The sequence below is a fragment of the Stegastes partitus genome, unplaced genomic scaffold (genome assembly GCF_000690725.1).
Source record: "Stegastes partitus isolate 25-593 unplaced genomic scaffold, Stegastes_partitus-1.0.2 Scaffold82, whole genome shotgun sequence".
Taxonomy (NCBI): domain Eukaryota; kingdom Metazoa; phylum Chordata; class Actinopteri; family Pomacentridae; genus Stegastes; species Stegastes partitus.
The window spans coordinates 99838-115578 of record NW_007577813.1 but is presented as its reverse complement, the minus strand read 5'-3'; the positions used below and the strand labels follow the sequence as shown (position 1 = coordinate 115578).

Sequence of the window (15741 nt, the reverse complement as noted above, 5' to 3'; positions counted from 1 at the left end):
CCTTTTGTTGATTTTTTTTTATTGGTGTGTGTGCGGGGCATCTGGCTTCAGAGGTAAGTTGTCTTTAATGTCAGTGCTGAATTGCAGAATTGAACGGAGCAACAATGGACAAGTTCCTAAAATCTCTTGTGTAATCTACTGCGCATTAGTGGGCTGACACTTAGATAACACGTAAGCATCATTGCAAAATCAGGTTCTTCTTCCTGTTTTTTTTTTTTTTTTTTACTGCCAGTCCTTAGAAGTTCAGGTAGTTGCAGAGAAAATGATCTACACCAGTAAAAGTACTTTTTAAATGAAGTAGAAACCTGTACCCACAAGTTTAAATTTAATTAAATAGAGACTGAAAGTTTGCAGACACTCTTTGTTGCTTTTTTGTACATTTATTCAAGTGAAATAAAGTTTATTTATTCTCCATTTAACACGGGATATAAACTGTTAAAATAAATGCTTAAGGACTCTAGTACCCTACTTTGGAAACCAATGTATTACAAACCGATCCGGGTCATGTGGAATAAACTATTTTTTTTCTTCTTCTTGGCATGACCAAGTTGAAATAACGGAAAAGAAATGCACATGCGCATTGGCCGGCAGCTCCAGCGGAGGCGCCATTGCTTCACAGGGACTGTAGTTCAAGTTTTCCTCCCCACACATGGAAAGTCAGTTATGCGGAGATAATAAAAAGACTCCAAGCCCCAGCGACGGTCGCCGCTCGTTTTCTCGTCAAGCCAGGGGGAGTAGTCACAGCTGGAAAAGGATAATAAGATGCGCATGAATTTAACAATCTGGAATAAAAGATAAGAGGAAAAATAAATGGACGGCACGGTTAGTCTGAGCGAGCCAGTGCGCAAAACTCAACTTCGTCATGTGTAGCCTGCGACGCTGTGCTTCTGTGCGGGACTTCCAACAGAAAAAAAGTGCAGGAGAATAAAAAAAAAAAAAAGTTGAGACTCCGCTTTCCTCAGTGGATGGAGTTAAAAAGTTTCTTCAGTCCTCTCACAATGGAAAGAAAAGCGCCCTCGGCCGAGAGTGAAGGTAAAGTATCGCCTCACACACGTTTCTCTCGACGCTCGCCTTTTACACGGACTTTTAAGCGAAGAAGCGATTTGAAAGTGCGACTAAAAAGGAAAAAAAAGTGCAGCGAGAATGTGCAAATTCAGGGGCTTGTATAACTTGTTTTGCTGGCATTTCTCGACTCGGGTTGTGTTCTGCCAGCGAGCCAATCGAAAGTGGGAGGGGTGCAGATGTTCGGAAGCCTCGGTTCCAGATGTTTGTGAAGTTTGAATCGGTGTAAACACAGAAATGATACGCTTTGTCGACTTTTACGTGTCTTCTAGGCTCTTAATTGATTGTTTTGCGCCCTGGATTGAAGGCACGATGTAGTGGCGACTGTAATGTGTTTATCAGCAGTCATACAAGTACAGCAGTGTGGTGAAAATAATGACTTTATACACAAATGTTTAGGTTGTAGCTCCTTAGCATGGTTTATTGACTAGTAGGTGATGTGAGCTAGCTTGAAGCTAACCATAGGGAAGTACTGAGAACCAAAACAGTGCAAGCAACACTAATAATAATATAGCAGAATTTCAAAAAATGAAGCATGTTTTTCTAAATGAATTTGTGTTCCCTCTGTACCTGATTCATTCATACACTTTTCTCCACTGTTTGCTGATTAGTGAATACTTTTTTTTCATTGTAAAAATAGCAGTGTGTGTTTGTCTCTGTGTGTATGTTTGCGGTGACAGGCTTCCTGTGGTCAGAGTGGATTACTGACTTCAGTAAAGAGAAGGAACAAAACTCCAGGATATGAAGTTTGCTGCAGTGATTTTACTGCAGAAGTCTGCGGATCGCTCAGAGACTTTTCCTCCATCACCTGCCCATCCAGTGAATGAGCGTGTGCTGTGTGAGCTCAGGTGGGTGGATAGGTTGTCATCCTCTTAATTTAAAAAAAAAAAACAAAAGACAATGCCGCTTTAATAAAAGCATACAGTGCTGACTCACTACTACTGATGAGGACCAAAGATTCGCCCCACCACGAGTCGCTCCGCACGGATCCAGCTGTGCTTTTTTCCACCGGCCCTCACTGAATTCTCCACTATTCAGCATTTCACGTCGCAACTGGAAGAAACCCAATGTCTGCCTTCTCTCCCCCGTCCTTACCTCGAGCCTTCCTCCACTCTCTCCATCCGCACCACCCGTCCTCGCCATCCGCCCAGACGCCCAGCTCACCCGGACCGCTCTACACGCGACTGTCCAACGGCAGTCACAGCGCCCCCAGCCCCACCAACTCCCGCAGCTCCTTCCATGGGGTGTCCTTCCTGCTGCAGATCGGACTGACCAGAGAGACGGTGAACCTGGAGGCCAGCGACCTGTCGCTGTCGGCTGTCAAGGACCTGGTGTGCTCCATAGTGGATCAGAAGGTAGGAGTGTCATCTGAAATCTCATAACTTCCCTTTCATGTAATTCACACTCTGCTCTCAGTTGTAAAGGTCATCTCAAACAATTTGTCTCTAATCTCCTTTGAAGTGAAAGGTTTTCCACAAACATATGCATGTCCATTATTATGACCTTGTTTTGAGACTTTAGCAGTAATATCAAAGGCAGTAGAGGACCAACACGATGATGCACCAGCATGTGTTTTGCCATCTTCTACCATATTCATCTGTTTAGGTTTTGTTTTCCAAAGCGGACATCTGGGCCATGTGCCTCAAAATGAGTCAAACACCGCAGAAGCATGCACACGACAGCGCTGATGCTCCTCCAGTTACACGACACAGTCTAGCAGTGCCAGTTATTTACATTGTGGTGTGATGTTACTGGACACGAGGAAGATGCACGCACGCCAACTCATGTGCACGCGCGTGTACAAAACTACACAGTGGTTTTGTGCTTCTTATGTATGCTGGACCTGCTTTATTTTCCATGACAGTGGTAATGCGTTGTAATGACACTGGAGTGTAGCCTCGGCATGAGAAGCGGCTTTAAAGACAAGAACAGGCTGCATCATTCAACATCGTTTGCCTTCTCGTATTTGGTCGTGCGAGAAGTGCAAATCAATGGCGCCAGCTTCAATTTGACGGTCGTCGTTCGTTTTAGGGAAGCGCTGATCATGGTTTGTGTGTGTGTGTGTGTGTGTGTGTGTGTGCGGCTGTTTAAAATGCACAAAGTAAGAGTGAGCGTAAAACATTTTAATTTTTGCTTTTAATTTGAAGCAGCCCTATATAATAGACATTGTAAAGCTACACCACCACATGTTATGCCTTTTATATGAAGCGGGGTTCTTTGTCAGAAAAACATGTTTTCATTGGACTACGAATACGGAATGAGATCAAAAACTTCACATAAACTGGAGAATGAAATTTAACAGTACATTTGCAAAGTAATACAGTGGAATATTTCAAATTAAATTGAAAGTTAATAATATCCATTGTTAAATATGCAGTACTTCTAAACATATGTAAGTGCTGTAAACCTCTTACAGACCTTCTATGAGCCCATGAATGCATACTGTACTTCATAGTTGTGTGAGATTAATGGTGTGCAAAGCCCGATGGAATAATGAAATGGCTTCTGTGTGTATCCACGTATTGCAGTTTTTTTTTTTTAACCTTTTGTGAATAATGATGATTACTCTATTTGCGTCTCTAATTATCTAAATAAAAAGAGGGCGATTAAGCAAAGCACTTTCATCAGCCACTAGAATGTGAACAGCTAGGTAGGTCAGGACTGTGCTGGTGCTGGAGAGGATGATAATTAAAATAAAGAGGGAAAAAAACGTAGCAAACAGGCGTCGAACAATAAATGGAAGATAGCGAAGGAGCTGTCTGTATTGAGCCTGTGTCCTTTGCTTCCATGTTGTCCAATTTGACATTCCAGAGGAGCAGGGTAATGTTGTTGTTCTTTACGAGGTCTGCTGATTCTCACTAGCTAGTTATGAACAGTTCTGGTCCACAGAGCAGAAAATCTCATCACTGCGCATATTTACATGGATCCTGTAACATATTGGCATAGTCGCAAGAATTCTGTAACAGGAAAAGGGTGGGAAATGTGATGCTTTAAAGACAACTCATAAAGAAAATCGGCGCAGTGGATTCGTGGCGAGTGGGTGCTGCTGATAACCTGCCAAGATGAGATCAGGATCACCTATTGCTATTGTGCAGTTTGTTACTGTGTATCTCATATATTTGTCTAAAGATGGTATGGCATCTGATAAGATGTGGCAGGAAATTATATGTTTTATGGCCCACAGTCATGGGAACTCCATTTAAAAAAAGCCATGTACACAATAAACATCTGCACATGCTGTATGTTCTTTTAACATAATATACAGTACACCAGCACAGAACATACTCAGCCTTTTCATCCACATTATTGTGCATTTCTTCTATTAAACACTGCCAAATGCAGTGTACTGCCTCAACTATTTCATGAAATCCAGCCATATGGCTTTGATATCAATGGAAAATATGACTGTAGGCCTTGTGTGCTTTCAGTCCATCCCTGCCTCACTTCTTGTTCTAAAACATGCATGACAGTGGTGAGCCTTTTGCAAAAGTCCACTCGTCCCGGCCAACTTTCCCAGCTGAGGATCTCTGACCCGAGCTCGCTTAGCCGCTGACAGTCGTCCCAGGATGTCTCCAGTCAGCAGAACTTCAGGTGTCTGTCAGCAGAGGCAAGGCAGGAAAAAGCTTTAAACTTTATGTGGTAATATCTGCATGGAGATAGAGTCTGGATGGAAGTGTATTCCCCCCTCTGTGGTGCTGTTTCCTCCGCTGAGAGCTGGCCTGCTCCACTAAGTGACTCACCACTCAGCCATGTAGCAAACAGAGATGCTTATCCCCAACTTAAAGCTGTGCACATCAGTGTCAGGTTTTCTGCTGTGTCAGCTGTCGTGAATTTTCAGCATGGGATTAAGTTGCATGTTAAACCGCGATATAAACCGTGGTGATATCTTGTTAGCCTTCAACCTTGTGTTACAGTGGCTGTGCAACCGGTCCATCTTCCTGCTGATTATCTGGGTCTGGGTCACTGTGCCAGCAGGGCAAAAGCAGCAACCCAGATGCACTTTTCCCAGCAGCTTCCTTTAATTGGATTCCAAGGTGCTTTCAGGCATGTTAGAAGTCCAAGTCCCCCCATTGTGCCTTGTCTCTGATCTGGGTTTTTCCCTTTGCGCAGCCAACGACTACCTCTTACTCACCTTACAGATTGGTAAAGCAGATTTTACAGTCAAAGCAAGGTGCTAACAGGAGTCCCGCCTTAGATGCTGACGAGATCTCAGATTACAATTGAGCAACAAATTTGTTGATGTAACCACTTTATCCAAGACCAAGTCGTGACTTAGACTAGAGACCAAGAACAAAACTTTGAGTGGTTGAGACAAAGTCAAAACCAGGACAAGACCACTGAAAGTCCTGCACGGCATGACAGATGTACGATAAAATATGGAACACACACACTATTGTATTCCACCAATAAAACCACTGCCCTGAAACATACAGTCTATACATAGGTTGCTAATATGTATGGCTAATATTCACTATATCTCGCTGGATGAGGGGTGAAGTGCGTGTGAAATGGGGCGGAGAGGGTTGACAGTCGTTGACAGGACCGTAAACTTCAAATTATTGGTTGCATTTGAAACAGGGAGTTTTGCTTCTATATATAAGAATGCTATTAAATGAATCTCACAATACACACAGGCGATTTAGTGCTATGATTTCACAGTTGTAATCTTGACTAGTCTTGAAATACAACCTCTAAATCCTCTTTTATGTGACATAAGAGTATAAAATGCGGTTGATTCTGAGATGGGCCCATGGCCTTCAAAGAGAGGTATTGAGTTTGCTCTTTGTCTCCAGAGTCTGCAGCAATACAACTGCAGTAACCACTACATATATAGACACGGGTATTATACACGCTGATGAGTACGCGTTGTGCTTTAACTCCAGTGTATAGCACTTTAGGTTAACTGTTTTGCTGTGTGCAGACTCTTATGATTTATTGCTGCCCCTGCTGCTATTGTTGCTATGGTATTGCTATCTAAAAATCTGCACTCGCATTCTTTCGATATCTTCCTAAAGCTTGTGACTATAGCTTTAGGACAAAAACTTGTTTTTATGGTAAACTTTGCTGCAGTTTTCCTGTTAATACATTTGGTGTTTTTTGTCTTTGGGGCTTCTTCCTTCACTCGCTTGCCAAACTGATGTCTGAGGTCTTTCGACAACAACATCATAACAAACTAGCTCATGTCCAATTTTCAGTCCCTCTTTGTATAGAAAGTACTTTGCTATTTGCATGGATACAAGGCTTTATGCCATAGCAGATGCAGTCTAGATGTGGTTGGACAGCTGTAAAACTTCCAGATGTTTGCGTGTGCTCTCTTTAATGTGTATAATGTGTCATGCCTCCAAGGTTGACACTTCGTATCTTTCCTTAACCCTTCAGTTTTGAATCGGTCTCATTGTTTGACAGAGAGTCATGCAGCCTGTTGTAATAGCTGTGTATTGTATAGATTTTGTACGGCTCATTCCTCTTCCTGCTAAAGACTCAACCACATGACTTGGCCAGCTTCCACGGAATAGATTTGCTTTCTCTCTCTGTTCTCTGTGCTGATCCGAAGGTGGTTTTGATAGTTGTGGTTTGAACTACGAAAACCAACTTTAGTGGCAAAGGTCAACCTTAGACTGAGGCAACTTGATCTTGATAGCTTCAGTCTTAGCGCAGCTATTGCGGTCACTCCTCCTACAATCTGATGAATACTTGAAAATCTAGCTTTTTTTTTCGTGTCACCACTTGGCACAAGACTATCAACTCTACGCCAGACTCCTTGAAGACTGTGAGAAAGGATGAGGGGAGCCAGTCATTTGGCGGTGGAGACCACCCCCAGTCGGGTACCGTCAAGCCCAGATCTAACCCATGATGGCCCTTTGACGGCCCCGCTGTGGCTGCATGCTGCTCCAAGCTGGGACAGCCTTGTTTCACTATCTGGGTCCTGACTTCTCTGTCTGGTTTTGGGGGCTTGATGAATGGCGCGAGATAAACATCCATAGCTTCCACTTGTTGAGAGTTTCCTGTTTGGTGTCGCCCAAGTCCTCTCGTGCAGCCAGCAAGGGAGCAGTGGTGGGACAAAAGTTCACGACTCTCTGAGAATGACTCCCAGTTAGCCAGCTGGTCAGCCTGGACAGCCAGCCAGCAACAGAACATTCCTTTTCACCCAGGCATTTTTGGAGGATGATGTGATGTTGCTTGGTATGGGTGGGATTAGACTGTTAGGAAACTGAAATATTTGAGGCTAGAGACACTTGCTTTGGTAGTGTATTTGACAGATTTTGATGGATGCTGTAATGCTAATTGTGTGGTCAAGACAGTTTAGCTTTCAGCCTTTATAGGACTGTATTTAATAGCTTACAATAACACAATAGAATCTTCTGGTGAATGTTGGCTGTGGACATGTTTGATATAAATGGAGGATTTACAGTGTAGCTTGGCATCACTTGAAAGTTTCTCTCTCTATCAAAGGGGGATGATAAAGCTTAGCAGGAGGAAGGAAATTTGAAGAGATTTGGCATAGGTAATGGAAAAAAAACATTAAACCTTTGCCTCAAATGTTAGTTTTATGAATACTTTAATTTTAGTGCTTGTCCTAAGGATGTTGCTGCATTTTCACTCCAGCTGGAAATGCTGTGAAAGGCAGCTGCCTCAGCCACAGGTTTCCCCACTGGTTTTGTCAGTGCCGTAACTCCTAGTCTCTGGTTGAGGTCTGTACAGCTGCCTCTGTAATTAGCGAGACAAAGGCCTTTTTGAGTCAGAAACAGGCTGTGTTGGACAAAATACAGGAAAATAGCAAAGTATTATAAAAACAGAAGGATTTGGATTGTTCTAAAACCTTTGAGTAATATCACTTGCATGATGCAAGGTAACAGTTGGCAGAGAAAATAAGATCAGCTCAACATTCCTCCTCAAGATTAATTAGATTGAGCTGCAACAGTAGAGACGATTTTCTTTGGTTTGCATTTTGTGTGCTTTCATCATGATTCTGTGTCTGCCTTTGGGCGTTTCAAACTGAGGTCACTTGTGGCCTGAAAGGTTAACTTTGGAAACCAATCATCAGTAAATGATTGTGTGCTCATCAGCCCTCCTATTTAAGATTTTTATGTGGGGTTAAGGTTCGATGTAAAGAGCTAGTGTGGGGAGAAGTAGCTACAGAAACAAGTAAGAGGGAAGAACGGAGCTATAAGGAGAAGCGAGAGGAGAAAAATAGCAAAAAAAAAAAGAAGGGTGCAGATGGAAAATGGAGAGACTGCAGTTCACATCGACCAACACTAACCGAAGCACACGGGAAATAAATCACCACCATCTCCCTCCCTCCTTCTCTTCGTCAGTATAAGCCCACATCTGCATGTTCCTATAGAGCTGGCGGACATATTTCACCCCAGAGGACGTCCCAACAGCACAGGGCTTTATGTGTGATATACATGGGGCCAGACGTTTCCTGGAAAGCACATTCAGCTCCGTCTCAAGAAAAAACAGGTCACCCGTGAGTCAAAATATTCACTGTTGGTATTGGTTCTAAAAAACACAGTAATGGCCGCAGCCTTTTTCAAACTAAGATGGTTTTCAGTGTCCATTTGCAAACACACCGATGTATTCCAAAACCGTGGAATTGGCTAAATTGATATCACAAAGGGGGTTGCTGAAAAAAAAAAAAAAACGTCTTCCATGTACAACTCAAAAGCCGACTTGCACAAGGAATCTATCAATTTCCCCAGTCTTGGAGTAATTTGTGGAAAAGGGAGAGAGAGAGAAGAAAAAGAAAAAAAAATATCTCTGAAGTTAAGTGAGCTAAGTAATTTCTACCATCTGCAGTGCACATTTCTGCCGCCTCGCTCCCCTTTAAATGTAAAGTGGCAAGGCAGAACACAGGGCCTAGCCACAAGAGTCCCAGAATGACAGAGTGGAGAAGCGTGGTCCTCTCCAGGGACAGGGGGCAGGGGAGACTGGGACAGCCCTGTTGGCAGGCCTTGCATGAGGCACAGAGGAGGTTGTGGGCGCTATACGGCTCATGTTTTTTTTTGCCAAAACCATCAGTAGAAGGCTGCTCCCGCCACCAAGCGTGGCTTTGGATATTCTATGCATCTAGGTTGCCCAAATGTCCTTCACCATACTTGACTTTCGCCCATGGTGGGAGATAATCTCGCATCACTCCAATCTCAGCTAATGCTGGTTAAAAGGGCTTTGACTGTGATTATGCTGAAGTGGTAGGCTGCAGCAACGTAGAACCATTTAATACTCAGGGATCCTGGCGACTTTGTCCTTGTGAAGCCGACCACATGGAGTGATTTAGAAGTACTTCCTGAGAGGCTCCACTTGTTTCCATTCATAAATTTGTAACTGTGCCATCATACGGTTCGCTGAAGGAGGATATCTCATTTCCCTTATTAATTTACTCATTAACAGTTTTTCCACCTTGACTGCACTTGCTGACCACCTCAGCACGCCGCAAGGACCTCAAGCATGACAAATGCTGAAGAGAAGGAGTTAAACTTGACTGAATGACAAGGACACTACCTTCTTCAATATATTAACAGTTGCCTGTTAGTTAATCACTAATGTCACTTTTCTGACTTCCTCAGGCTAAAAAGGTTAGTGCAATCAAACGCTATTTTCATGACCTTAGCAGTTCTGTTAACATGCCAAAAATGCTTCCAAGTGTCCCGCAATGAAGACCACACGGCCTCCACACAATCATATCAGCGCGGCATTATTGATCCCTGCAGTATGAGCAGGTTGCAGAATGTCTTATTCTGTGCTGTTTTCTCAGCACTGTTTGCCTTTCCTGTCTTTCAGTGTCGAGAGTGATCTGTCAAACTGATAGGAAGGTGGCAGAGGAAGTGAAATTACATGTTTCTACAACAAGAAACTCTCTTGAGTTACGACGAAGAAAAGGTCTTAAGAAACACTTTAATGATAGAGCACTCCTTTATTAAGCAACAGTTTTCTCTAATGAAAAGAACCGCAGGCTAAACTAAAAAAAAAACCTCTACAATTCCACTTTTGTTTGATTGGTTTGAGCATTTTTAAACCCAAGGGGACCAGTCAGCCTCTTAGCATGACTCCCTTTGTCACTGTGTCTCTTTCTTCAGTACTTGCTGGTTAGTTCCCCTCAGAGCCGCTCCCTGTTTCCATATTCTCTCTGCTCCTGCTCTCCAATCTGCTGTGGTCGGCAGAGCAGCACAGCCTGTTCAGTCTGTGTGCCTGCGTACAAATGGCTTTTCTCCACGCTGCACTTGCTATTATTCTTGTCTGTGTGTTTAAACGTTTAGAGAAATTGCCTTATGGCGTGTCTGTTTTGAAGAAGGTGACAGCTCGAGTGTTGGAATTTGGCCGGACTGAGTGTTTAGCTTAGTTCTTTTTGCATAGGTGCAATTTTTTTGTTTCTGCGAAGCTCCTAGTTCAACATCTGTAAAAGCAGGTCAGCATTATTTATCGTAAAGAAAGCGAAAACCCCAAGCAGCTTCCCTCGACCGCTTTCTGCAGTAGAAGCCACAGCAATTATTAATGTTTTTGTTGTGCAACTGCAGCCCGTTCCTACATCCTGCTATTAACGCACACCTTCTGACCTCCCGCTCTGCCAGAACAAGAGAAAGTGCAGTTGCCATCAATCTCCCGTAAATTCCCCCCAGGTTCACCTGTTTATTTGCCCCGTGTGGAGGTGAATCTGGCGGCTGTCCCCTGCTACTCCAGGCCAGAAAGGGGAGATGGAGTGTGTACTGCACTATATCTTTGGGGTGGAGGCGCTGGCGGAGGATCGCAGCGGGGCTATAACTCATCAGCAGTGTGCGGGGGCCTGGCCGAGCATGTCTTAGATCACACTGCTCTCTTCCTGCGAGGCCTTAGATCCTGTGACTCAGCCTTCCTCTTCTCTGCCTGGCCTCTGGACGCTGCTAATGCATATAAAACTCATCCATACACAGATGCATGCAAGCAAACACCCACATACGTACAGGACATTGTCGCTATAGAGAGATGACACAGTGTCTGTCACGTATGTAAATAAAATTGGCCGTTATACCAGAAGCCACCTGGCCCGCACTGAGGATACAGTGGCTTGTAACCAAACAGTGACCTCACCTCCATTATCTCCACTTCACTTCAGTGCTTTTGTTTTGAGGCCAAATTACCACAGAAGAGTATTGTTTCTCCAGATCCAAATAATCAAAAGCTTGGGGAAATAATTGTGGGATTTTCTTTGGAGTGCTCCGCAGCGACGTTTTGTAAAACCAGGCGGAGATTTGGCTGGAAACCATCAGTCATTGTGGTTGATGTAAATTGGGTAAGCGGTATAGCTTTCCTAGAGTCTCCTGATGATTGAACAGGGGTCTAGGATGACAGGTGTAGAGTCTCCTACCATGCTGCGGTCTGGACCAGGCCGTGGACCTGAGCTCCGTGGTTAGAGTTGTGATTCCACCTTGTCTGCACCCGAACTGTAGATAAACACACACAAATTCACATAGGCTGCAATCAGACGCATACACAACCCTCAGCTTACAAAAGAAGAAGGAAACTAGCGCTGAATTAATTGCATATGAACGCTTGGCACTTTTTCAACCCTCTGCGTTTCTCATTTTACAGCACGAGTCAGCTATGCTTCAGCCAGGCTGCAGCGGTCACACTTCTCTGAAACATACAGATGTAACACTCGGGGTGAGAAGTGACTTAGTACCCTGAGATGTTAGCCAAAGAATACATTGCTGTCGTTGTTGTTGTGCTGACCCTAGTCCATACAAAGCTGCACTGTTGGCTGCGTAGGGTGGGGAGAGTTAACATTTTCACATTGTGTGATGAGTTTAACAGTTCCAAAGCGCATCGCTACGCTGTCGTACACATTGAAATTGACTGTCGCGCCAAATATATTTCAAGTAAAGCTTTATTTCACGCCCGGCTGAAGCTTTGACTGTTGAGCAGCATCAGGTGTCAATCAGGCTGCAGCTACCTTCCATGATGACACAGCCTCATACAGTAAAAAAAAACCTATGAATGAACCATGAGCCATACTCCACCACATGGAAGAAAACAAGTTAGTCAGCCCGTAGAGTGAGAAAGTCACAGCTTCTCTCGCCGCCAAGCCACCACATGAGTTTCCTTTCCGCTGCATGCGGCTGCTTCAGTTGATCGCTCTTAGTGAAGTCTTCCTTTTGCAGTGGAAAAGAGGCCGCGTGGAGCACGTACTATGAGTGTGCTGTGGACAGTGATGGGATGACTTTGCTTGATCCTGAGAGTGTGCAAAGATGCCTTCTTGAATATAAACCATATGAGCGTAGTGCTTTGTCAGTCAGCTACATGTATCCTCTGCACCCCCCCACTTTTTCTGCCTCCAGCTGTAGCGTGTTTTTCTTGGCCTGTGCATGCAAACGGAGGAGCAAACAGTTTTTATGTAATGTACCGTTGAAATGATGCCTGCATTTCGGGCCATTCTTTCCATGCACTGGCTGCAGGGCAGAAGGGAAGCACATCCTATGAGTTCCTTGACTTATCATTGACTGTGGTCAGCAGATTGCAACTATTTAAAAAATATATATTGCTAAATGAATGAAACGATGGATGCTGTGGCTCACAAATGAAGAGATTTTGTAAACCGTTGCAGTTTAACAATGCTTCCTTCGAGTTCAAGGATGGGTTCGTTAAAACTAGAGTGATGTTGATAAAGCAACAAGTAGAGAAATGTAATTAGCAAGGATTTGTTGGCAATCTCTCCACTAAAAAGAACTAACAAGTGTATTTTTCAACTGTCCAGTTCAGTACGCATTTTTAAAATATTGCACATTTAGTACATACTCCAATTTAACATTTTCTTTTTTGAAAATCAACATTTCTTCTGTATTGTTATTAGATTTAAAAAATTTCAAATATTAGGCCTTAAAGGAGACACTAGTTCGATATTTGTCAGCCAGTCACAGTGACTTCTTTCTCTCCGGTCTCATCCTCACTATGAGGTTGCCAGGCAATCAGTAGAAGTTACTGCTCCGAGCCAAAAACTTCTGCAGCACATGACTGCGTAGAAAACCACAATGTGTCATTTTTGCACAAACAAACAAGATTTGAGGCCATGATTAGCGAGCTTTAGACTTAGAGGATTTTTTTTTGAAGGGGACATACTTAGGCTAGTTGTTTCCCTCGCTTTCCAGTTTTTTTTTATGGTGAGCTAAGATGCGTTTAATATTAAATAGACAGTTCCTAGAGTTTCATGTAACTCTCTACAAGGAAAATAAAACAGTATATCAAGTGTTTATACCAAGATGTCAAACCGTTACTTTAAAAATTTTACGACTAAATACTAAGCTTTAGTCATGCTGTGTTTCACTTTCCAGTGTGTTTCTTTTATGTATTTTACTTCCAACACAACAATTATTTTCCACTTCAAATGAATATCTGAACTGCGTTTGCTCCTGTAAGATAACTCATCCAGTCCAAAAAAGCATTCATGATGCATCGTTTGAAGGTCAGTTGTGAATGTGTCATGTTGTTTGTGAGAAGATCTTATTTTAGAAATGAAACTTGCTTCACTTTCAATGCTAAGACAAAACTTGTGGACGCAACTTTTCTGCCTGTGACTGATTATAGCAACATATGTGCATGCAGCCTCCATTTTGTGTATCACTCAGTCTACATGCAACTCTATGTTTAATTCCAAATGCACGATCACTTACTCACAATTGCATGATTTGGTGTTTTGGGCATAATTGACTGCTTGCAGACAACAGAGATGGTATATTTATAATGAAGTTTGAGGTAAGCTTCCTTCTCTGTCTTAGCTCAAGATGTTATCAGCAGTAATCTGGTTTTTGACACATCGTGGGAAAACAGTTTTTCCCCTTTTTATCTCATGATGAAGGAATGATCACAGTAAGAACTAGAACTGATAAATCTAGGGGCACCATAAAGAATGTAGTGACAGAGGCATCAGGTTGTTTTTCATGTGAGGCCACTGTATTTAAATAGCTGCGTTCTATATTGTGGATTTTTGTGTGTGATCTTGTGTATTTGCGTTTTAATATGTTTGTATGAGTTGGTATGATTGCTACCTTGGCCAGGTCAAAAGAAGCAGGCTGGCTCACTGCCCAATATTTTACATTTAATGGTAGAATTGTGTCTAAAACTTAAATCAAATGTATGCTAAGATCTAATTTGCTTGATTCCTACAGTATAGTGAGAGCATCTGCACCATCAAAGGGAATTATTCAGAAACCATGCAGCCAAAGTATATGGAAACTGTTAATGGAGGACCTCAAACACTTAATGTTGAACAAGACAGTGGAAAACCAGAGTGTTTCCAGTGTGCCCTCTTTTGATGCATCACTCCAGTGACAAATTAATTATTTGGCTGCTGTTATTGCCCACATCTTGTAATCGTGTAATTTGCTGCACATGTGTTCCTAGTACCACGCTGCGTGGAAAACTTTTCCTTGGTATTATATTAATAATATGTAATGAAAACAAATACAGTTCCACTGTTGACTTTAATAAATTAACACAGTTTTCCACATTGTGTTTGATGTGACTCGAACAAAGTAATTACACAGCTTTCCCCCCAAGGTTCGTGTGAGCACATAATTGGATTTTCCAATGCAGCCGTTTGACGAGTTGAAGTATTGAAGTGTATTTTCCTCTGTTGTGGGCGTTAAAATGCACCTCAAAGTCAAACAATGGTTTCCCCATTGTTTTGACATAAAAAAAAACAGTTTTTCTATTTGTGAAAGCCTCACTACAGCTCAGTGGTTTCATGACTGACTGCAGAGAATGTTGATGCGGCACATGTTGCCTATTAAATCTGCTATACATCAAAACTCATCAAGACATGCTCATAGTTATTTGCCTGCGTTTGCTTTATACGTGCCTTTTTATCTCACTGTAATCTCATCGAGCTCCCTTTCAAGATGTTCTAGCACTGAAATGTGTGAAGAACAAAGTAATCCATCGCCCCGAGTCCTTTGGTGTCATGTCTCCGGGGCAGTATCAAAAAACTGCAAGGTCATCAGTCAATGGACTCATTTATCTGGCGAATAAAAGCACCTTGTATTATACTGATCTTGTGACATTCTTTATCTTGCCACCTCAAGCTAAATAAACAGGAGCCGTATACCTCCTGACTCTGGTTGCATGTTTCCCAAGAACCCTGTACCTTGATGAAAATATTTAGGTTTTCATGGAAAATTAGATAATCTTTCACCCTCTACCTTTGTAGTGCTGCAGCTCAGTGTCAGCAGAGCGTTTATTTTTAGCATTCCTACAACTGGGAACTGATGAGAAGATATACTGTCTTCGACCCTGGGCTAAGTGTCTGCTCAAGGGCACCACGGAAGCGGTTGTGGAGCCACATGGTTGCTTATTCAACACCCACAGTTTCTCAGCTGGACTTTGAATTAGAATCGGCAACGTGTTCAAAGTTCTCTGTCCTCTCTGGCATTTCCAGGTTTATTTTTTCAGGTGCGCTGTTCAGGTGAAATGCCTAAACATTTCACAAAATGCACCGAGAGGTGATGTACTTTGTTTTGACATAAGAAAATACCTGGCACACTCACAGATGGGTGACACATTAAAGGAAAACCAAACATGAAGGGTCTTGGTAAGGTGTTGGACCAACCTGAGCCACTAGAGTAGCTTCACGGCGCCGTGGTATTGATTCTCTACGTCTGTTGAACTGTATTCCCTCAGTTTGGTGTTTTGATGATGGAGGTGTAGAACACT

At 42.9% G+C, this 15741-nt stretch overlaps 1 protein-coding gene across 2 annotated transcripts in view; it reads left to right on the top strand.

Annotated features, from left to right (window-relative positions):
* The first annotated feature begins 742 nt into the window (after nt 1-742).
* The window catches only part of prkd3 (protein kinase D3), a 46122-nt gene continuing 31123 nt past the window's right edge, over nt 743-15741 (top strand). For both annotated transcript variants that reach the window (XM_008276858.1, XM_008276857.1), the window contains exons 1-2: nt 743-1032; nt 1743-2417. In XM_008276858.1, the coding sequence (XP_008275080.1) occupies nt 2130-2417 (288 nt within the window). In that variant the 5' untranslated portion in view covers nt 743-1032; nt 1743-2129. The remainder of the gene's footprint in view (nt 1033-1742; nt 2418-15741) is intronic.